General features: G+C 37.6%; 1 protein-coding gene across 2 annotated transcripts; it reads right to left on the reverse strand.

Moving 5' to 3' along the window:
* Window positions 1-972: 972 nt before the first annotated feature.
* Window positions 973-22,193, reverse strand: pgfb (placental growth factor b). 2 transcript variants are annotated; one of them, XM_081603090.1, is made up of 7 exons: window positions 21,355-22,193; window positions 5,955-5,991; window positions 4,551-4,747; window positions 3,891-3,970; window positions 2,459-2,513; window positions 2,300-2,362; window positions 973-2,199 (listed from the first exon to the last, which is right to left on the reverse strand). In XM_081603090.1, the coding sequence occupies exons 1-6, from the start codon at window positions 21,409-21,411 to the stop codon at window positions 2,303-2,305; spliced, it is 486 nt and encodes a 161-aa protein (XP_081459216.1). In that variant the 5' UTR covers window positions 21,412-22,193; the 3' UTR covers window positions 973-2,199; window positions 2,300-2,302. The 2 variants fall into 2 exon arrangements, with proteins under 2 accessions (XP_081459216.1, XP_081459215.1); XM_081603089.1 differs by having other exon boundaries at window positions 2,459-2,488; window positions 21,355-22,153.
* Between the last annotated feature and the right edge of the window lie 573 nt (window positions 22,194-22,766).

The raw sequence follows: 22,766 nt of genomic DNA on the forward strand, positions 1-22,766 counted from the left end.
ACTGCAGGACAGCGGCCCTTGAGGACTGGAGTTTGACACCCTTATAGGAGAGCGATATCCGGGAACAATCGCTAATAATAAAAAATGGGACTTATATAATATAACTTTTATGGCTCACAGAAAGTGACACCCAAAATTCAGTCTCATAAAATAATTAACTATTACATAGCTCAAAGTTTAAAGAATGTGGAAGAATAATGACTTAATAATTGTGCAGAAGACAGTCATTTACATCCTCCACAAGGAGAATATAAGCAACTAAAGACCATTGCCATTTAAAAGTTCTTTATCCAAAGATATTCATAAAAGGTTGAGTGGAAGGAAACCAGGCACCAGCAACAGGGATAAGCACAAGCTTGAGAGAACGCTCAAGAAAACTCAATTCAAGAGTTTAGGAGAGCTTCACAAGGAGTAGACTGCGGTTAGTCAGTACATCAAGAGCAACTTCACCCAGATGAATCCTACACATGGTCTACAAATGTTGCATATCTCATGCCAAGCCATTTCTGAGTAGAGACAACATCAGAAACGTCTTAACTGAGCTAAAGAGAAAAATAACATCTTTTCAGACTAACATAAAGTTTGCATTTCATTTTGAAATTCATTTCAAAAGTCTGGAGTAAAATTATCAAAATCAAACCCAACGTTGCAGATCACCTGAAGGCGGGAATCAAACAAATTGGTCTGGTGATCACCTCCATACCACGTTGCATCAATGAATAGTTTTTAAAATTCATTCAAAAAAGGGCCCATTTTGTGCATTTTTATAATCTGTAAGCCATAATCATCAAAATTGCAAGAGATAAAGCCTTAAAATATTTCAGTATGATTCTATAGATGTTTCACTTTCTGAAAGTCACAAAACATCTTGAACTTTATCAGCCTATTCAAATTTGTACACTCTGCCTTGAAAATACATATTGTTGGAAATTGCATAAGTAATCAGCAAATAAACACAACTCACACAAGACATTGTCTGACAGTCATAAGAATTTTATTACAAAATAAATATTTAAATGAAATAAAAATAATAGAACGGGGAACTATTTCTGCATTCTCATAGATTTTCTTTGATATAAGAAAAAGAAAAAGGTCTTACATAACTATCTTGACTGATCATTCCAATAACACTCTGAGAACAGACTCAGGAAGTCACCTGTGTTGCTTTACCAGACGGGAAAAATGCAGGAAGGAGACACTTTTCAAACCTTGTGATTTTGATAAAGATGCATCAGTACCACATGACAATGAATGTGACACAGAACAAAACTATAAAAAAGAATACATTTTTCTGGTTGACCAGTTCTTCCAGGCCTCATCCAGAGTTTGGGTCCCATATTTAATTATATCACATGTGGTGGATTTGCTTTTCCAGTGTCTTTTTTAGTTTGCCTCTTAAAAACAATAATGATAAATGGAGGGTGCTGAAACAGTCCTGTAGAAAATTGAACGTAAAGAATCGGATCATGACATGTCACAATGGAGTTAATACATCCTACAAATCTTTAGCAATAGATTAAGAAACTGTAACGATAGGGTAGATCTTTAACTAACCACACAGTTTCATGTCTAACATTAACAACAACATTGTCAAATGAAATATTTTAATATTGAGCTTTATTACATCCTATTTTTAAACACTAGAGGGAGACCTATCATTGTTGCATGTACAAAGCAGCTGTAAATTCAGTCAAAATAAAACCACCAATACAAGTCAAAGTGTTTATAATAATGTTTCGACAAAGGATAACACACTTTTAAAGGTTGCTGGTCCAACTATTTCAGCAATAAATATAGAGATTTAACACGTATTACCAAATTTAAATACAGAAAAAAAACCTGACAACTTAAAATAACTGACACAATAATATCAAGTGGAAGTTTAAAAGTTGAGTCTGTTCTTTTCTACATTGCACTGGCTCCCATGGATGTCCATTGTGTCAGGTGTGTAACAGAGAGTGTTTCCACCAATCAATATGCACGTCCTGTTGAATCTCGTTATTGCAGACACCCTGTCCGTCATCAGGACAGCGTGTCAGCAAACCAACCCAGCTGTTGGAGTCTCTGGCAGCGGACACACAGGTTTTGATAGATGAGTGGAGGAGACTCTTCATGCTGTCACCAGGCTGGAGATAAATAGTCAGCCACGCTGCAACAGTAGTTGGGTTGCCGCTAAGTTACCTGCGAGGAATCTGGCACCTGCAGGTTAACGAGAGTAAAATATTGCACCTTTATTAACATGATTTAGACAACTAGCTGGTACTTTACATTCTTCCTGAGTAAACAAATGCATTGTTACCTGTCACAGTCTTTTGCTTTTTGTCTCTCCTTTCTCCTCCTTCCTCTTCCTCGTTGCCTTTTCCTACACAATAAAAAATAAATTATCCAAGTTTTCCAGATTCTTCGAAAACTTTTACTATTATTTGTAAAAATTTAGAACAAAGAATAAAATTCTTACCTTCCAGCCTTCATCAAAGGTTTCCGCACTCTGAAGAGAAAGTTTCAATAAATTACTGGAGAACAAATCAAAGTGCAATTTTAGTTAAATATGTATGTAGTGAATGTAATCACCAAACTGGTCTCTTAAAATGTATATTTGCAGTATACTTCAGCATTGTGCACCATGTGAACATTCTTTTTGTAGCTTTTGGTATAACGCTGACAATAAAATTTAACCAATTTTCTTGGCTGAAGTGTAAAAATTCAGTTGAGTTGATAGATTTTCTGCTGCGGAGCTGGTTGTTAAGCACAGTCCACAAATATTTAGCAATAATGAGGACAGAAGCCATACCAGTAGGTTTCTTTAATTTCCTCCTGCTTCGTCTACTCCCAAACCAATTTTGATATATGCCTTTTGGATCAGTGTACTGTTGGAACACCCAGTTTAACTCACATACAGCTCAAGGTTTTCTTAGGATATTCAAGGACAACCGAGGATCCATCAAGACTCAAGTTTATCATAAACTGGAAACTGCTGTAACGTGAGCATCACTGTACAAAGTCGAGCAAGTTTAACATTGCCAAGTGCTGAGAAGATACTGACTGCAGAACAATCTCCTAACCCAAAACATTACAAATGATAGGTAGAAAAATAAGTAACAATTTCTAAATTCTTTCACTTCACCTCAACTCAGCAGCAATATTGAGGAAACATAATCAGGTGCTCCAACAGGACAACAAATCTTAAACACACATCTAAACTGGGTTTTCAATGTATATGCAAGGTAATACCGAGTTTTTGGAATGGCTTGGAAACTAAACATTAGTAAAAATTGTTGAACTACACCTAAAAATTCCAAACATACCAAAAAATCATTCAAGTTTCCCACTCTAATTACAGAGGAATTGAGTGTTAAAAGCTTCTATAGGTAGAAGCAGTTAGCCTGGTCAACAACTACAGTAGTTTTGTAAGTTGCAATTAGAACATGACTACATTGTGTACAACGTGGCAATGTAGATTTGTTCCCTGTAATCTGTGGTTAAGTTACAATAAGAGCCTCTTCTTGGGTTTGTTCTTGCTCTGTTTCTTTGTTTAACTGCTCACAGTGTGGCACCATTTCATTATGTGAATCTGTAAAACTAGACTTTGAGAGGGTTTTTTTTAGCAGTGATATACAGAATAATCACTTAGGAACCTTTAAGTACTTCACTACATTGAATTCTTTACTATTATTATGCCTTAGATCCCAATATTGTTAATTCAAATGTGAAAGACAACAGGGCTCGATTCTTTGGTTGAGCTCTGTATGGAAACATCATTGATAACTGCCGTTTCAACGTAATAAAATGCTTTTAACTAAATACAAGTAAATAATAGGATAAAGTTATTTTTTTTATACATCTGTGTTTTATGTCATAAATTAGAAAACATATTTTTTTTGTTCTCTTACCTACATTCACATGTCTTATGCTCCACAAAGGTCATCTCAACATATTCTTCACCTGGTTCAGATGGCCGGATTTTCAGCAGCTGTTTAGCACAGTCAGAAGACAGGATTATAATGGGACAGTACCTTTCAAAAGTAGTAAGGCTTTAGTAAGACTGCAGTCGGGCAATGCTCTTTACATTTTCTGTTCATGGATTTCAAAAGTAGTAAGACTTTAGTAAGACTGCAGTCGGGCAATGCTCTTTACATTTTCTGTTCATGGATTCAACTATGTGAGCTCTTTGAACCTTGGGATATTATTTACATATCTCCATAGCTATGTACTTAGTGTGTGTTTTTATGTCTTCGTGATGCTGGATATTCAGCAATGTTCAAACCTCTGAGGCCTTCGCTGAATTTATACTATGATTAAATTACACTCAGGTGGACTCTGTTTAATAATTATGCGATTTCTGGTCGAACAGGATTTGATCATTACAATTATATTTTTATTGGCAAAAAAAAGAGTTGAAAACCATGCATCATTTCATTACCATGCAAAAGTAATGCTAAACTTTGTGTTGATCTACAACCTAAATCCCGTAAAATACAATGAACATATGCAGTTGTGTAAAATTGTGTAAAAAAATCCAGGAGTATAAACATTTTTGCTGTTTTTTTTACCTGCATTGTGACATTGGAAGTTTCAGTGGGATGACACTCTAAGTTCTCGTCTCCACAGCAGCCGGCACATCTCACCAGTGGCACGCAGGAGGGGCTGTAGATGTGCTCCACCTCCGTTGGGTATTCCTGGACAACCTCTACCAGCTTCTCCATGGTCCGACAGAAGCTGCGACCCCACACCTCTTGAAACATCAGCACTGTTGGGAAGAACAGGAGGATGAGCCACGTTGGAATAACTTTTGGTTCTCATAAAGATGCGGAGTCTGACCACTCAGAGCAAATTCCCAAGCTCTCAAATGAGGGGGAAAATCACTACATGGATTGTAAATAAACTAAACTATTAGGTTCTATTTATTTGTTCACAAATAGTAAGAGTAATTAGTTAAACAGGATAATAATGACATGCTCATATGATGTATACAAAGATGTAAAGCCAGATGTGATATACAGTGTATCCTGTTTTCTTATAACAGAAAGAAACATTTGTACAATGTGCAGTACACTTTCCTGTGGGAGTACATGTGTGAAAGTGTCCTACTTGCTGCGGGGGGAAGAGAAGAACAGGGACGACTATAGCCAAACACAGAAGGAAGAGAAAACAAACACTGGGAACATGGCCATGAACAGAACCCTGCTGGAACTGGAGCTGAGTTGCCCCGCAGGCACCTCTGGGACTGCACTGACCCCCAGAGGTCACCAACTGGAGCCTGACACCACAACAGCTGTTTATAAACGCAGACGGGCTGGGAGGAGATGGTTGGGGAAGCATCCATGGTCAGGAGATGAGGCCGTGAACTGTAATGTTGTAATACAATGTTAAGGGACATTTTGCTGGCCACTTACTACGGCTAAACTCAACTGTATGTCTTCCACTTCTCTAAACTTTCCTCTGTATTCCAGATCCCGGCCTGGGAGCTGTGCAAGCCTTTAAGTTGCAGTTTATTTCTCCTTTGGCAGCATTAATTTATAGTGATGTGAGGGAGGGAAAGGATGTGAGGAGAGAAGGTTAGAAGTTGGGTAATCCCTTTTGGCTCAGACAAGCCCTGTTATTGTGTGGATTCAATTCAAGCTTGCTGACTGGTAGCCAACATTCCTGAGTTTTGTCATTAATTTCACATCCCAATAATGTATGGAAAATACAACTGAGTTTGAAATTAGTTTCATTCTCTGAGGTCTAACCTCTGCTGTGAATAAACAAAATATGGATAAAATAATCCATTGTGAATATATTTGTGTGTGGAAGTGTGCAATTTATTCAATAAGTTAGAGAATATTTATTTTGTCCATGCACTGTTTTCGACTACACTGATAAGTTTCGATTTTTTAATTAAAGATCATGCAATTAACATGATTAATTTCCAGTACTCTGATATATTTTGAAATAAAACAACAACAAATACTTACCTTCCACGGTGCTATTTGTGTCTGCCATGGGTAAATTCTGAAAAGAGAAAAAAACATCTAAAAAAATGTAATACTAACAACCTCTCAGAAAATATGCATTTACCATATCATAAAAAAACAAGATTGGACAAAAAAACCTTTACAATCGAGAAAACAACAAATAAAACCAGTGTCACTGAGAATAGATAAAAAAATTTATATTCAACCAAACGTGAGGATATGAAGTTTGTTTTAAAAACAGTAATGAAACAGTTTTAGAGATGTTGCAAAAACAACAACAAAAAAAAAAAAAAAAAAACACACCTCTGCATTTGCATCGTGTCTATGGAGCATTTTAAAAGCATCTGGTCTACTGACCTGAGGAAGGGAGGCAGTATATAGACGGGGCAGCAGTTCAGACTGCTAAAATGAAACATAGCTATTAAGAGACTGCACTGCTGACAAATGAAGCAGCTGCAGCAGATAGAAATGGAAAATTATAATAAGCAAAATAAAGTGTGATGCAGTGGTCAAATCAACTGGAAAAGGCAAATATTTAACAGTGTTATACGTCAGATTTTATATGACATTTATGTCTTCTAACTATGTGTTCAAAAAGACTTCTCCACAGAGGTTGTAGTTAATGCTCCACAAAAGGCTATTGATATTAGTTATGCTTTCTTTATCTTGTTACAATCTTGTAACAATGCTGCTGGCTCCCGTTTCTCAACATCTTTATCAATCTGGCATCCACTATCATGTTTGACTACTTGTTACGTTCTTCTCCCCATGCGTGTCACTTTGGGGTCATAAGCTGTTCACACAGATGCCTGACTGCGGTCGCATTTAATTAGTAGTACACTAAAAAGATAAAAAAAAAAAAAAAAATTTGATTTCATTCAAAATCGAACTTTAGTATCAAGATCTGCTGTGGATGTAGCCAAGGATAGGCTGGAGAAAGCAGTCAGCAGCGCTTTAAAGTGGACAATAAAAAAAAACAGACCAGCTGTCTGTATAAAATGAAAAAAACAAAACAAAACAAAACAGAAGGCAGAAGATGAAGAAAAATGAAAAGATCATCCACTCCGCAGGGGAGGCCACCAGCCGCGGCGATAAAATCCTTAACTTTTAAAACGTCTATTTGAAAGGTGAGCCAAAAATGACTACAGTAGTACAAATTCACCTAAGATTATCTAATTTTTCTTTCAATTTTAATTAACACAGCATCATTATGTAGCGAAATATTGAAAAGGAAAACATTTTTTGTCCTCCAGTGGTGACAGCTGGTACTACACGGGCCTATAAAATGGATTGACAGTGGATCTTCTCTTTTCCTACCCTGCATTGGTTGAATCTTTTTTGACAAGCAGCACATCCTCTCTGACATGTTCCACAGTGTGCCCAACTGTTTAGGTTCAAAAACCTGCTTCCTGTGGTGTAAGATTCAGTTCTTTATTTATTTTCCCATTGATGGCTTCCCCCTCCGTCTTGATTTTTTCCCATCATCCCCTGATAAACAGAGTGAATTTCTCATTCGCCTGGGAAAACACAAAACCTCTGCTTGACTCCATCTCAGGAAGGGAAATCTAGGTTTGATAAAACACCCTCCGGCAGAAGTGCAGGACAGGCGGCAGACAACCTGCTTCCGCAATCCTTCGTAGTAAAATTGAATTTCATTTTCTTTTCCCTCCAACACAAACCTGATGAAACGCAACAGTCAGTGCAGACTCTGATACATGGAAAAGTGTTATGCAATATCAGACAGTTGTTTTCACACCATCTGTTCACAGCATAAAATGCATCCTCTTCCTGTTTTGAACCAAAATTAGCTTGTGGATGAGGATGGTATCTGTCAGCACACAGCCACAGTCAGCAACGTGATTTAGGAGGAATGTCCTGATTTGATGATGATGAATTCCACTTCGCACAAATATACAAGTGATACATTTTAAACTTTTAGTGAGATAAGTAGGAGATGTACCTCCTGCAGGAGGCTTCCCCACAGTCACTCAGGGTTTCTCCTCTCTGCATTTTCGGAATAGACGAAGCTTCTAGCTCTTTTTCTCAGAGCAGCTCATCATCTGGCCGACATGTACAGCTGTTCCTCTGACAGCAGAGTTGTTCCATAGAGCGGCGCCCAACGAACTGTGTCTGCTGCTGCACAAAAACACAGCAGGACACAAGCTCTGCTCTGTGAATATATTTTAATGCTCAGCATGGGAACGCCACAGTGCAGTTTAAGCTATTGTTCAATGTCACTTTCACTCAGTCAAGCAATGATTATTTTCCATTCTCTATAGCAACATCAGAATAAAACAAAACTCTCTCTACCATTAGCCGTCCTAAGATCTTTTCTCTTTCTGTCTATTTTCCGTTTTTTGAGCTTGCTACACATTAAAAAAGCTTCTTGGCTTTGACTCACTTGCTCTTCAAGAAGTCAAGGGTTAAACCTTGTCAAAACAAGAAAATATCTGTGGTGCCTGTTGGGTTTGAGAATAGAGGAGTATGAGAGAAGCTGCTGCTATGATGTAAAAAAAAGTTGCCTGACACGTCTCAGATAGCTACTTCCTTCTCATGCACTTAGCAGTATTAACTTTGCGATCAATGGTGACTACAGGTAGTTTAGCTCTTGTGGAAAAAGCAGGGTTTTATATCAGTAAATTATGAATGATCTTGACAAACAAATCCCACAAGCTAGGTCAATTTCTGACTTCACCTTAGTATCTTGTTCACCTCATTCCCCTAATTAGGCTTTTTTTCAACGAGATTCACTTCTAATTAATTGGGTTTAACGTGGTCTTGTTTCATATTCAGGAATTGTTTATTAATGAAGTAAAGGCTACACAAATGAACAAATATTGAACCTGTCAGATTATGTTGTCCAGGTTTGTCTTGCTATTTATGAGCATGTGTGTAACTTTGGCTAATTTCTGAACCATTGCAACAGAATCTGCAATATAACAAATGACCGGAAAACACAATCATGCTGAAGACACTACATGCTTTATACAACATAAATTTCTTGAATGTTTTCTACAAAAAATACCATAAAATCCAAGAAATGGTTTCCTGTTCAGATGCAGATAAACAAGCAGATAAAATAAAATCAACGGAACAAAACAAATTAAAATTATGACTAGCACTGTCCCTAATCCACAGTATAATCATAAAAATGTGTAGCTGTTTATTTTTAACATTAGAAATCTTCTATTCACATTCCACAATATGTTCACTTACAATATCTTACGTCCATTGAAACTTTCCATATATTATTAAACTACAACCACAAATTTCAATTATTACGAAAGAACAAAACACAGTAACACATTGTTCAGCAAAGGGAAGAGGAGACATGGGCTTCATAATCGCAACTGCAAAATTGTTCCTGCAAAGTTTTGACTTGGAGGGCCTAGATGTATTTGTACAACAAGTATGCACTACTTTTTGTTTATCTAACTTATAAAAAAATTCCAAGTTTATGCTTCTCACAAGAAAAGAAATAGGAAAAGTTCAACAACAGGAGAAATTACAACAGAAAATTTAATAAATTACACTTTAAGTAGTGGCTGTTAAACTGTACAGCAGCTAAAGGAGTTCCCCAAACTCTTAAGAGTTTCTGCTGTACTCATGTGTTACTAGAGGACTCGCTTAGTCCCTGAGCTCCTGCTGTCAGGCCACAGAGGCCCAGAACATCATCACTCTCTAGTCCCACACAGCTGAACTGCGTCATCTTTAACCTCCTTGCTTACTCCATCTGTCAGGGAGAGGGCAGCGTGCGTAGGGAGCACAGCTTAACACGACAGAGATTCTGCTTAATGCTTCAAGGATATATCAGTTTAGAGGGTCAAGCGGAGGAAGTCAGTTCAGCATCAGGTACAATGGCAATTTGCTGAACAAGATCTGGGTCCAAACTAAAAATAATTAACATAGCATTTTTTGAGATAGCAAAGAATGAAGGACATAGTGCAATACGCCAATATTACAGGTCTTTTTGTTCTTTCCACTGGATTACAAAACAGTGACAGTAAGGATGAGGGATGTTTTGTTTAATAACAAGTTGACAACAAGTAGTGTTAGATACTTTTTACTTCACTTTTATACATAGTTCAAATGTCTAACGTATTACATCATGAAAGTAATAACTACCAACAAGCAAGAAAATCATTGAAAATACTGAGTATTGCTGGTATTCCCTCAAAAAGGTAAAAGGTATCATAAAGACACCAAATTAAGACTAAGGACAATTTCTCTAAACACACTTATTTGGTGGTTGACAAAATATGAGATGTTCACCACAGCGAAGCCAACAGCATCTTACAATTATCAACACAAATCATTCTGCAAGAACTTGGTTTTCATTGTCAGTGTGGTTGAATCCTACTGATTCATCAGTGCTGCTATAATAAGGGTTCAGTTTTTATGGATTTTACAGTGTAAATGCAACATGTTCAAGCCACAAACACTTATAAATATTCCGACTTTTAGCTACAAAACGCACCATACATGCTCTTGTAGTGTAACAACTACAGTTGCCCCAACTCCTGTCTTATTATTTGATGGCTCTGACTTTTAAATAAATTACTTCAGAGATGTCAGGTCACCAGGCTGAGTGAGCTTTGCAGTATACTTTTTATCAGAGTTTAAACCAAAACAAGGTTCACGTCAGCAGAACTGTTTACTTTAATAATGAGGAAAAGCAGACTGGCAGAGATTTGGGAAAATCCCCCTCCTCGGTTCTCAAGACTTGGGCTAATAATGACTCAAGTAAATAATAGATTCTGCATTTATATATATATATATATATATATATATATATATATATATATATATATATATATATATATATATATATATATATGCTAAAGTCCTATATACCATACATATAGGACTTTAGCATGTTAATTTTGATTATTTAATTACAGAAATTTTATTACAATTTTATCACAATTCATTTTTTTTTAAATAAAGGTTTCAGAACTTCTGGATTTGCACATTTTTTGGTACACCCATACACGGAGACATCCGCAACAAGAGCAATGGACGACAAAGCTCCTACCCTTGAGCCCTGGCTGTGTTGGCCTATCAGTGAACTATTCAAGGCTAAAATAGCTTCTCAATGCCAGACATGTTGCAGCAGCACAAGCATCCCCAACGTTAATGCCAGTTTGCAGATTTCCAAATAATCTTTTTTAACGAAGTATCATGAATGATGAGGGATTCCTGAAACATTGGAACAACAGCACGTTGCACCAATTTGATGGTTAAATTACCTAAATAACAGACTATAGACAATAAATATGTTTGTAGTTGATCTCATATGTCTGTTTATTCAATAATCTAGCAGCAGAAAGAATTTTTTAATATAAAATTTTATTTGTAATATTGATATATAGTTAGCGATTGATTAATCACAGACAATTAGATTTTAGGAATTAATTTTTGCGCTACAAAGCAGCGTCCTGAAGGCATTTTTGCAAATTGATTATTGGTTCCTTCTTGCAAATATTGCCCTGGCTAGCACATTGACAAACCATTCCTTTCAAGGACCATCACTGACTCAGATAAAGTGGCTTGTTGTTCAGATATCTCTGTCATTTTAATTAATTATTCTTAGAAAGAATAAATGTGGCACAGAGGAACATGTTCTTGGTTTTATGATAGGATGAAACTTAACCCATAAAACCACAGAGAAACTAAACCAGTGGACGCAACACCACTCTAATGCTACGCTTCCATCTGCAGGTTCATTACATCAACAACAAAATCCACAGCAGCATTTCTCAGGCCTCACATGCAGCTTGAAGAAAACATAACATATTTTCCACCCCTACTAAGAAAAAGCAGACACTGTTTTGTATACATGAGGCAGGTGAACCTAAAACATCAGGAGTGATATAACCCAGCCGGGTCTGCCAAGTGGTCAGGTCAGAGCTCATGATCAGGGGCCACTTTCAAATTACCAACAAACTTCAAACCAGAACACATGGTGAACGTTTACAACAATCACTCCAGAAATCAGGGTGAGGAGAGGATTACTGACTCTGGACTTCTTTCACACGCTATAAAAAAGGCAAATTGATGTGTTAAGAGGCAGATTCCCAAATCCTAAAGCAGTAATTTGGAGATCCACGTAATGCGTCTAGGAGGAGTGTTAGCTGCAAGTCAGTGACTTGACACATTCAGTTGGATTTTCTAAGGAAGAAAACTTCCAACCAATTTGAATGACAAATATAACTTGACTGTATTATTTTAAAATGATCAAATTGAAATGTATTTGTAACTAATTTTAAAAGGGGCATAAGGGAATATTTGTTGTGAACTGGGACAATATAAATTTAACTTAACCTTGCATTACATAAATCACCGAGTAGAGTCTCCACCCCAGTTTCAAGTCTTCACTACTTCCAACAGATCCTCTTCCAGGATTTATCTGTATTTAGCCCCATCCAATCTTCTCACTAACTCTCACAGGCTAGTCTTTTTAAAGTGGGAACAGTGTGTTCAGGGTTAGTGCAGGGTTAGTTCTTTTTTGCCACACAGGCCATAAAGTTCAATTTTGGTCTCTTCTGACCAGAACATCTTCTTCCACATGCTTCCTCTTTTTGGATAATGGCAAACCTGTAGCTGAAACTTTTCCAAAAAAATGGAGGACAGCGGCAACAGTTGTACTGTTCATAGATCCCGCTACGCTCTGGATCTCTGTAGCCCCTCAATGATTATTATGGGCCTGTCAGTTTACAAACTTATTTTCTAGTTATGTGATTTGCACCAGATTTTGTTTATGGATAACAGATAAATTTCCATGCATGCCACACTTTGTAGATTTTCATTAAAAAATTTATTTAACTTAGCATTTTGGAATTTGAGTTTGAAATATAAATTACTTTGTGTTGATCTAAAACACAAAATCACAATGACTTAGTAAAAAAGTTGCAAGGTAATCAATTTAAGACTGATTAAGAGAATTTCTTACACTCTTTAAAAATAATTTTATCTTCAGCAGGGAGTTTCTCACTATAAGGGCAGGTATGCTTTCTCTGCTTTTCTGCTTTTCAAAATAACACACACTGCAAATAGGGTCAGCAGACATGGAGGAGGTAAAGGTCCATATAGATGTTGATTTAGATAAATACAGCTTCCTTAGTGTAAGTTCATTAATGAATGCACAGATGTCTCCCCAAAGACATAGACACAAACAGACACAACCACTGTGTAAATGGTGCACTCATACGCAGACACACACACACACACACACGCACACACGCACACACTCTACACAGGTCCTAAGATAAGACTGACCGGTGGTAATTGTGGTCCCTATTACAGTAAAATGCTTTTCTGTAAACCACAGTAAATTACATCCAGATGGGAGATTAAAGCTTGCTGAGTAGACGGCTGCCCCGAGCATCACCACTCCTCTTCCTCCTCCAAAGCAGAAGGAAGGAGAAATCCATATTTCCTGATTGCAATTGCAACCCTCCCCTGGGCTGGGAAATTACAACTGGAGAGAAATACCCCAACAACGCAAATAAAAGCACCGTCAGCCAGCGAGCCACTACAGCTTTGTTAGCACACTTTGACCGAGAAAGATGGGAAAGAAGAGAAAACACAAGGAGTTCATCAATTTTAAATGTTTGACAGGCAGAAAAAAGGTTTAAGTATTTTAATCTGCTCAAAGTCGTCATAGACAAACCTGAAATTATGATTTTATAACATCCAGAGCTACAACAGACAGGCTAAACATGAACATATGTGGAAAAAATATGAATGGTAATTGTATTTGTGCAATATAAAAGATCAGTGTCCAGCATTGTTTTTCTTCTAGTGTCAAGGAAACACCTGTGTAACATCATGTACTTGCAGACACAAGAGCCACACCTTTATCAGTAATGGCTCCCTCATCCAGGGCCGAAATTAAGAGTTTGTGGATCTCTGGCCTAGAGACAATTTTGGTGCCATGCACACTGAAAGTTAGGCTAACGTCAACATCTAACTTGTCAGGCCTTGTCCACATGAGGACAGTTTTTTTTTTTTTTTTACAAAACTATATTCTTGTTTGGGTTTTCAACAAAATATTATTTCTAGAATTGGTTTTTCCACATATAAACCAGCATAGCATGTTTTATTAACTGATATAATAATTAGCTGTCTGATCCGAGGCAACTACGTCTCACCAAGAGAAAAGAAAACTTTTGGATTTCTAAAGGTTTTTCTAAAGGTTTTCAACCTGTCTAATTTGACAGAGGCATTGAAGATGGTACATTCCTGTACTTTTACAGGTTTTGTGGTCAATCAACTGATCACCACTTTTTAATAAAGTAAAGACATCTCTCTACTACAGATAAGGAAACTAGTACTGATAATAGCTTCACAAAACTTTAAAAAATCTGAACTATTCCCCTCAGAGGTTATGGCCAGTCAGTATCTTATCTGCAGCAGACCTGGTTGGCTCTAGCATCTTTGTGGAATCAAAGAAGGTGTTGTGAAGTCGTTGTGGTATGACTTGACATGCAGACATGGAACTAACTTTCCTTTCAGATGTCTCCCTACCAAGCATGTCAGCTCAGAGGCATAACAATTGAGGGTTGACTACAGTTTCTTAATGCTGTCTTAGTTCTTTCAAAAATTCCACCTAGACAACAAGAACACATTTCAGACAAGTGTTGGAGACCAAAATGTGCGTTTTTGCCTGTCTAAATCAACACCAATCTTACAATTCCTATCGAGGCTTATGCCTGGTAACCCACAATTATTGGCTTGAAACTTCTGATGTAGAACATGTATGTCAAGTAGCTATCCTGCTGGACATGTTAAATTTAAAACAGGAGTGTGTACGTACGGAGAAATAATGTATGAAACGTGTTAAAACATTTGAGAAGGGAGTTGGTCTAGCCCACTTTGTCTTGGCACCACTCTGATTAGCGATTAGCTAGAAAACTAATCTCTGTTTCAACAAAGTGAATACACCAGACGGGTATCTACTTCTGAAAAGATACTGTGTAGTCAAAACCTCTCAACTCCCACTGCAAAAGCATCTAAACCATCCTTTTAAGCTTATCCCTCCTATCTTTTGGTTAAAGATACGGAAGAGGCGTTGCGTGTGCAATGATGAATGAAATGCTCAGAAGCAATCTAATGTTATCTGGTTTGTATGGTTTCATCAGAGAAAAAAAAATAATTGCCCCATTTTTGGTCAGAGATATTTCGAAAAAGCTTTCTTTATAATAAGATTAATCTAATAGTTAGGCAAAACCAAACAGCTTTTGGTACTTGTGGTTTTGACATGTAGGAGTGGCAGAAATACATACCAGAGATGCTTACAAGCTCTATCCTCAGCTAAAATTCCTATCACACCAAAGCAGGTTATCGTCAGTGCCAAACCCAATGGACTAAAGGAAGTCAGGTTTGGAAATGCTGATGTAGCATTTTCTTAGCCCTCTTCCACACAACCATAAAATGAAGGAGGTAGTTTACACCAAACGCTATAGATTAACTACAAACTAATGAAAATCAACAGACACTGAAGATTTTAGAAAAACTCTCCCGTATTCGATCTGCAATAGAGACATGATGTGGTATGTATCTTTTATCCATACATCTGCAATTTAGCACATATGCAGGTGTTCATACAGCATGTGGTTCACACAGCCAAGAAATCGGGAATTATACAAGCAATTAGAATGCACGAATACACACTAATTCATTGGACAGCTCATGTAAAAGGGTGAGCAAGAGGTCACTATTGTTCAAATAGGAAACCCAGGTGCTTCCACCCTCAGTCTGGGGTAGTAATACCATAATAAATCAGCAAGCGTGTTCACAGAGCATAGCTCTCCATGAAAATCTAACCCAGATTTATGAGCTACATGTATTTTATTGAAGCTTAATTTTGGACTAGTGCTTTTATGTTTATTGCTGTGAACTCAATGACCAGAGCGTGCTTAGATTGACAAATTTTTAGTCACTAGTATCTGTACACCAGTGTGCCTCTTGGCCAGGTCTAACGCCAAAAATAGAGATTTTATCTCAAGGGAAATCCAATAAAATAATGATTAAATAAATTAATTTATTTTATAAACTGACCCTGATGGTACAATGACTGTCTAATATTAGATTATATCAGATTCTATGCACTGAGTATTTTTTACATGGATGGATTGTATTGGGAGGAACTGGCTTGATATGAATTGAAACAAGGCGAAAATGACTGAATATTAATTGGATCTATTGTAATTTCAATCCATATAAATGAATTTGAGCTGGATTGAACATAAATAAATTGAACTGAAAAAAAAAAAAACTTCACATAAGGGAGGGTTTGGTAAACCCTTTCTGGCAAAAGCTTTCCTAGAGGATCCAAAAACAATTCTGTGTATTATATGCATATAAGCTCAGTACAGTATTTTATTTACCTGGAAACTCATTAAAGTATGAAACACTCAATGGAAAGGAGATAAGGAGGCATCACAATCAGATGACTACACCACAACTACCCTCCTCCTCTTTGGTTATTTTCATAAAATAACCAAACTCCATAAAACATCAAAAACATACAAAATAAAAACAAAAAAATCAACTAAAATAAATGCAAAAGATAACTAAGAAAGCCAGAATTACAATCAGAGTAACCTGAAGGAAATGTTTAGTGCCTGCACTGTCATGAATGGTGAGTGAGGGGTGTGAGTAGAGACGCAGAGACCCAGGTAGTGATGAAGATGATGATGAATTTAATGATGAATGTGGCTCAAAACAGTCCAGATCAGGCAGCACGGCAGAGACGATAGCACACAATACCAGCAGCAACGGACAAAAGACTGGTCACGGAGCAAGGTAGCCTCAGGACTATCCAGTTCAACTGAGAACTACAGACAACTGACAAGGATCTGACAAAGGACAGAGACAACAGGTGGGTTTAAATACACAGGGAGTAATTAGGGGAACTAGACACACCTGGGAAACAATTAGGGAGCATACATGACAACACAGAGACTCACGGGGAACAGGATCACAATAAACACAGAAAAAAAACAAAAATAAATACACAGAAAACACAGATCACAACATGCACAACAAAACTGCACAAAAAAAAGTAAAAACCACATCCCTTCCAGGTCGTAATCCCTGGTAATCTGATTGTGTAGAAACTAGAAAGGATAAAAAAAATTAATTTGATGGTAATAAAAACTCTGATCTCTAAAAAGTCTCCATAAAGTAAAACTGAGTCCAAGGTGCAGAATAGAAAAGCAAGAACACACATTCAGAAACGCTGAAATATGTAAGCGATGAATCTGTTGCACTAAAGAATTATGAAACAGCAAAAACCCCACCCTCTTTTGGCCACTCTGTGTTTCAGAGCGGACACAAGTGATCTCTTCATTCGCAAGGCTGCTGATAGATACTCCAGCTGTGAATGTCATGAAAAAAAAAGGATCTTATTTATTAGTGGCACATTTTTAAGCGTGGGAAATTCATGAAAGATGTTGAATTTCTAACTTTTGGGGGGGGTTATAGAAGGTGTTTGCAGCAAAGAAAGAGAGGCGAGGAAATGCTCTTTCACTAATGAGCAGTAAAACATGTCTGTAGGGTTAAAGGAGTATCCAGTTTTAGGACTGGCTCTGTGTGATCTGACAGATTGGATGTTGAATCTCAGAGATTGTACTGTTTACACTTGCCATCAGTCTTGTAGGCAGCAGGGGGCATTTAACCTGCTTCAAACTGGGGCCCCTGTGCTTTGTCATTCATGTTTTGACTAAGCAAGCCATGAGCTGATTATACGGATTAGAGGAAATGCGGGGATACCACATGTTTTCTACCAAGTTTCAACTTAACAACAGCTGCAAAGTGTCCAGCCTGTAAAACTGTTAGGACATGAATCTTTCACAGACCTTTAAAGTCTCTCTGAGTCAGTACTTCAGTATGCAGACTGCAGAGTGGTAAAGTCTGCTGATTCAACAGGCTTCAGCGGTGTGTGAAGTGTGACAGTGGGAGTAAATGGATGAGAAAAGGACCTGGATTTGCATTAAACATGAGACGCATCAGAGACAACTGCCACGCTGGATGGAAATCAGAGACTGAAAAGGTTCAAGAGCTGGAGCTCTATGTGGCACAAGTCCCACCGTCCAATGACATGTCGTCTCTCAAGTATCTGTGACACAACGCAGGCTTGTTAAAGAGTGCCCACTCTAGTGTCGGATTCACTCTGCTCAAGCAGATTTTCATTAAGAGACCACCAGGCGATGCCAGGAAACAGAAGACAGATAAGCTTTGTGCTGCCTGACAGAAATACCTGAAACACTTCTCATCTAGATGTTGTACTTAATACTACCTTTTACTATTAAAATGTACAGAAACATGAACATGTGCAGTGGAGGGGGGTGCCTCACACTTTGAGACAGCTCAGCAGGATCTTGTATTATCCAGCTACAATAGAACATGCCATTAAAATGCATTCCAAAAGAAATAGAAACCAATATGTCTCCAAGGTGAAATAAATCACACAGAAAGAGAACAATCCATGTCAGTGAAACTAGTGTTTGAAGAAAGCGTCTGTAATTATGAGCTTAGAGCTTTCCCAAATGTACACGTAACAGTGAGTCACTTTGCATCATGTGCTGCTGCAGATGAATGATTGCGTGGTTTGTCAAGGTTTCACCTTGTGAATGAATGAGCTGAATGGTGCTCATTTAAAAGTTATTCAAACCACAAGTTGCTGTACCTTGTCATCAGGAATGACTAAACGTTGATTTATCAGATCAGATTTTTTTTTCTTCTATTCATTGAAAGCTTAAAAAAAACCTTGTAAACGCATCAATTATTAGCATGTTTGATGGACTTGTTTTAAGCTTTGCTGCATAAATGGGGATCATCTTCATATTCCTTCGTTGCTGTTTGATTCAGGACTGCCATTTCTACTAAAGAACTTGGGAGCAATTTCCTGTTTTATCTGTTATGATCCTCAGATAATTTCTCTTAGAAAACTGGAAATTAGTATAGACTAGGAAACAATCTGATTGGTTCATTTGTAAGAAAAACCTTCCTAAAGTTAAAAGTCATGTTAACAGACACAATTTCAAGTAGTTAATGAATGAAAGCTGCTTCTATCTGAGCTAGGAAATTTCACAAAAATCAACAACCCAACATCAAACCTCCCTGTCTTCTTCCAAAGGGGCGACTCCAAAATGTTTTTAAAGGGAGGGCAGCCAGATGGAGGTCATTGATACTCCTGGGGTGGCACACCAAAACCACAAGACCAAAAAGAGTGGTGGTGGGTGAGGGGCAGCAAATTTATAGGGGAGGTATTCATCGCCCATCCTCCCCAACTCACCAAAATCAGATCAAGACAGAATGCAATAAAGCAAACAACAAAGTTATTAAACAGGCACAAAAGGATAACATATAGACAGCATAAAAGTAGGTATGTTTGCAAACAAGTTGCAAACACCCATTTAATATGAAAAGTACCTTGATTATATGTATGGTGTCAGCTATAAGGTCAGTAAAGTAACCTGTAATAATACTTTTATGTAGCCTGAAGATCCTATTTAACATGGGCTAACGTATCATATCAGGTAAGCTGTTGGAAAATAGATACAGAACATAACATTTGCCTAACTTAAAACAATCTTCTCATCTTCAGGTACAATTTCACCAGATGGTATTCACACTTCTTCATTTTTTCTTATTTTATGTTACAGACAATATTCTAAACTAGATTTAGGATTTAGTATAGAATATTTCAAGATTAAGTAATCACACTATTGGGCTAATACTTTATTGTAGCATCTTTGGCAGCAATGACAGCTAAAAGTCTGCCATTAAAGTGATAGAAGAGTCATTCTTCTCTACAAATCCTCTCAAGTTGAGTCAGGTTTGATGTGGAGCAAAAAGTTTTTTTTTAGGCCTTTCCAGATATGTTCAATTGGATTTGAGTTTTAATTCTGGCAGCATTCTCTAAAGGCAACTCTTTGTTGTCATGTGTGTGTGCTTTGAGTCTTTGTCGTGTTGGAAGATGAGTGGTCACCTTTGTCTGAGGTGACCACTACACCCTAGGATCTTTTCTTTAAGAATATCTCTATACCTGGTTGCCAACCCCCACAGCATGTTGCTGCTACTACCATGCTTCACAATGAGGGTGGCGTTTGCCAGGGGATAAGCAATGCCCATGTTTCGTAAAACATGGTTTGAGCTGCAGTAAAAAGAAAAACTTTGATTTCAGCAAAGCCAGACAATTAAATTTCTCCTGATCTGGCAATCTCTAAGGTGGCTAACATAAAGGCCTGATTGGTCGAAGGGATAGCAATTGTTGACCTTCTAAGCAGTTCTTCTATCTCCACAAGGGAACTTTGGAGCTCCACCTTATTAACCAATACATTATTGGTCATCCTTTTGACCAAAGCCCCTTTTCCCTGTTTGCTCAATTTGGTTGGGAAGTCAGCCCTCAGGAGGCTCTTGGTGGTGTTAAGCTTTTTCTATTTCCAAATAACAGAAACCAAAGTGCTTCTAAGGATGTTCAACACTGTCAAAAATTTTATGTCTCCTCTTCCAGATTTGTATTTTGACAGAGACCTACAGACAATTGAATCGACTTTACTGGTTGGTATCAACTGTGAGACTCTATAGAGTTTGATCCCAAAACAATAGTCAGTGAATTTAACTCACCACAAGCAAGTTAAAATCTAGTTGCAGAATCCAGGATGCTACGCTAAGTGTCATATTGGCAGTTTTGTGATACAAGTAATATAATATAATATAATATAATATAATATAATATAATATAATATGGAAATAATTAAGGGTTATGAATGCTTTCTGGTGCCACTGTAAATTAAACATGGTATTCTCAGACCAAAACTTCAACAATAAGCCCCAGGCTATTTTGGTATCAGGAATGAAAAAAAATGGCTCTCCTTGGTATGTTTACTTTATCTTATCGCACATTTTCAAAACTGTATCCAGTGATAGCAAAGAAAGAAAAAAAGAAAACAACGTGAGAGGGGATGGCTCAGCCCTGACTGGAATTACCAATTAGGTGATATGATCAAAAACTTAAAAATCAAGCTCAACAGTAGCACATCTAATAAAAAAGAAGGTCAATGATGTGCTGGTATGCTTAATTTCAAGTGGGCACCAAAATGTAGTTCTACTAAGGGCCTCATAAAACCTTGGACCGGCTCTGGTCATCACTAACTTACTCATATCATATTCACATTTTAAGCAAAACAAGACTAAAATATCCAACAATGACTATAATATTTTACAAAATATTAAAAAATGAATAAGTTATTTTTTTGTTCATATAAATGTGAAAGGAGAGTCAATTCACAAATTAAGAGCAAAAGAAAACATATGTTTCACAAATTTTACACTTAAAAGGTAAAAAATAAAAAATAAATGTCTGTGTGTGAAGTGTGAAACAGCATACCTGTACAGGTGAGAGGAGCAGGTAAAGCGCCACCACACACACGAGAACCGGTGTCATTTCGCGGTGTTTGCGCACAGAGAGAGAGATTGACGTGCCCAGGCGCTCACTTTCACTCAGGTTTAGAAATTAATAATAATAAACTGAAGGGAATAATATTAATAAAAAGGCGTGGTCAGTCAGGTTAGAAAAATTATGCTGAACGGGATTTCCCGAGTCATCTGCTCCCAGTTCGAGCGGTGAGAGTGAGAAAAGTCACGTAGCTCCGCTTCTGCCGGCGTGTAACCTGATGAAGTTTTCGCTCACTAATGAAAAAAGGCCCAAGGGATCCGGAGAAAGTGCTAGAGTTAAAAGCGATTCAATCCCTTAGGATCTGCACTTAAAGCCAGAGCTTAAAGAAATAAAACATATCTATAAAGTGGTTCAAGCTGCGAGTCAAAATGTGAAAGGACGATAAAACAGGCAAAAAAAAAAAAAAAAAAAAATCCCCGAGAAAAGTGAAAAAAATGATATGATTCAGTCCAAAGTTTTTTTTTAAAAGAAGAGCTGCTCCGGAAGCAAATAGTAAGTTTTGACTGAAAGTTTCAGTTTCTGGTCTCGCTCTGAGCTCCAGCCGGCTAAAAGAAACACTTGAGTCTAATTTCCCCGCACCACCTTTTTACTGGACATTTAAATCTCCTCCCCTTCCCTGTCCTCCCTCTGTGTCCTCCTCAGAATCAACTGAGACTTTGCAGCATCTTTCAGCCACAGCCCGCTCATTTATACCATCACTGCAGCATTTTTTAAGTGTAGTGATGCGCATTGGATTTACTGTACAGACTGCTCACCAATAACTGCGTAGTCTGGGTTATTTTGCTAACCCGTTCTGACTCAAATATCTTGATGAGTTAGTTGGGTTGATTGAACACAATGGGGCTGAATTATGAATTTGATCCAACATATTTGATTAGGTTTTCAACAACAAAAAATGGGCTAAAGTGACCAAAGCTTTCAAAAAAGTGTCGAAACAAACATATCATTACCTTGATTGTGAAAAAGGTAACTTAAAAATTTACATTTTGATACATTTTTATACCCACTCCACCCATTCAGGGAGCCATATCCTTTAGAGTGTCATGTCGGTTTTAAGGTTGCGAACCCACATGCAAGAACACAGTCAGACAGAGCGAGTCAGAAACAATAATGTTTATTGAAGGATCAGGGAGCTGGTGGCGAAGCCGAATCGGCGGACCGGTTCTTCTACTGCCAACGGGAAAAAGCAGGGTTAGCGAGAACTCAGCGGAGTTTCTCCAGGAAATGACTGAGGTGAGCTTACTTGGCGTGGAGGTATTAGGGGCGAAGCGGAGCGCGAGCCGAGTGTCCGTTGACGAGCGATGCTTAGCTCTGATGTCGGGCACGGCCTGGAGCCTGATCCG

The sequence above is a fragment of the Poecilia reticulata genome, chromosome 22, assembly GCF_904066995.2.
Source record: "Poecilia reticulata chromosome 22, P_reticulata-male-v2, whole genome shotgun sequence".
NCBI lineage: Eukaryota > Metazoa > Chordata > Actinopteri > Cyprinodontiformes > Poeciliidae > Poecilia > Poecilia reticulata.

Excerpts from the sequence above, each read along its gene's own strand:
- pgfb (XM_081603090.1), bottom strand. The coding sequence starts at position 21,411 with ATGACACCGGTTCTCGTGTGTGTGGTGGCGCTTTACCTGCTCCTCTCA. Across the intron at positions 2,514-3,890 it reads CATAAGACATGTGAATGTAG|TAATTTATTGAAACTTTCTC; the intron begins GTAAGAGAACAA and ends TTTGTTCTCCAG. Across the intron at positions 2,363-2,458 it reads CCTTTGATGAAGGCTGGAAG|GAAAAGGCAACGAGGAAGAG; the intron begins GTAAGAATTTTA and ends TTTATTGTGTAG.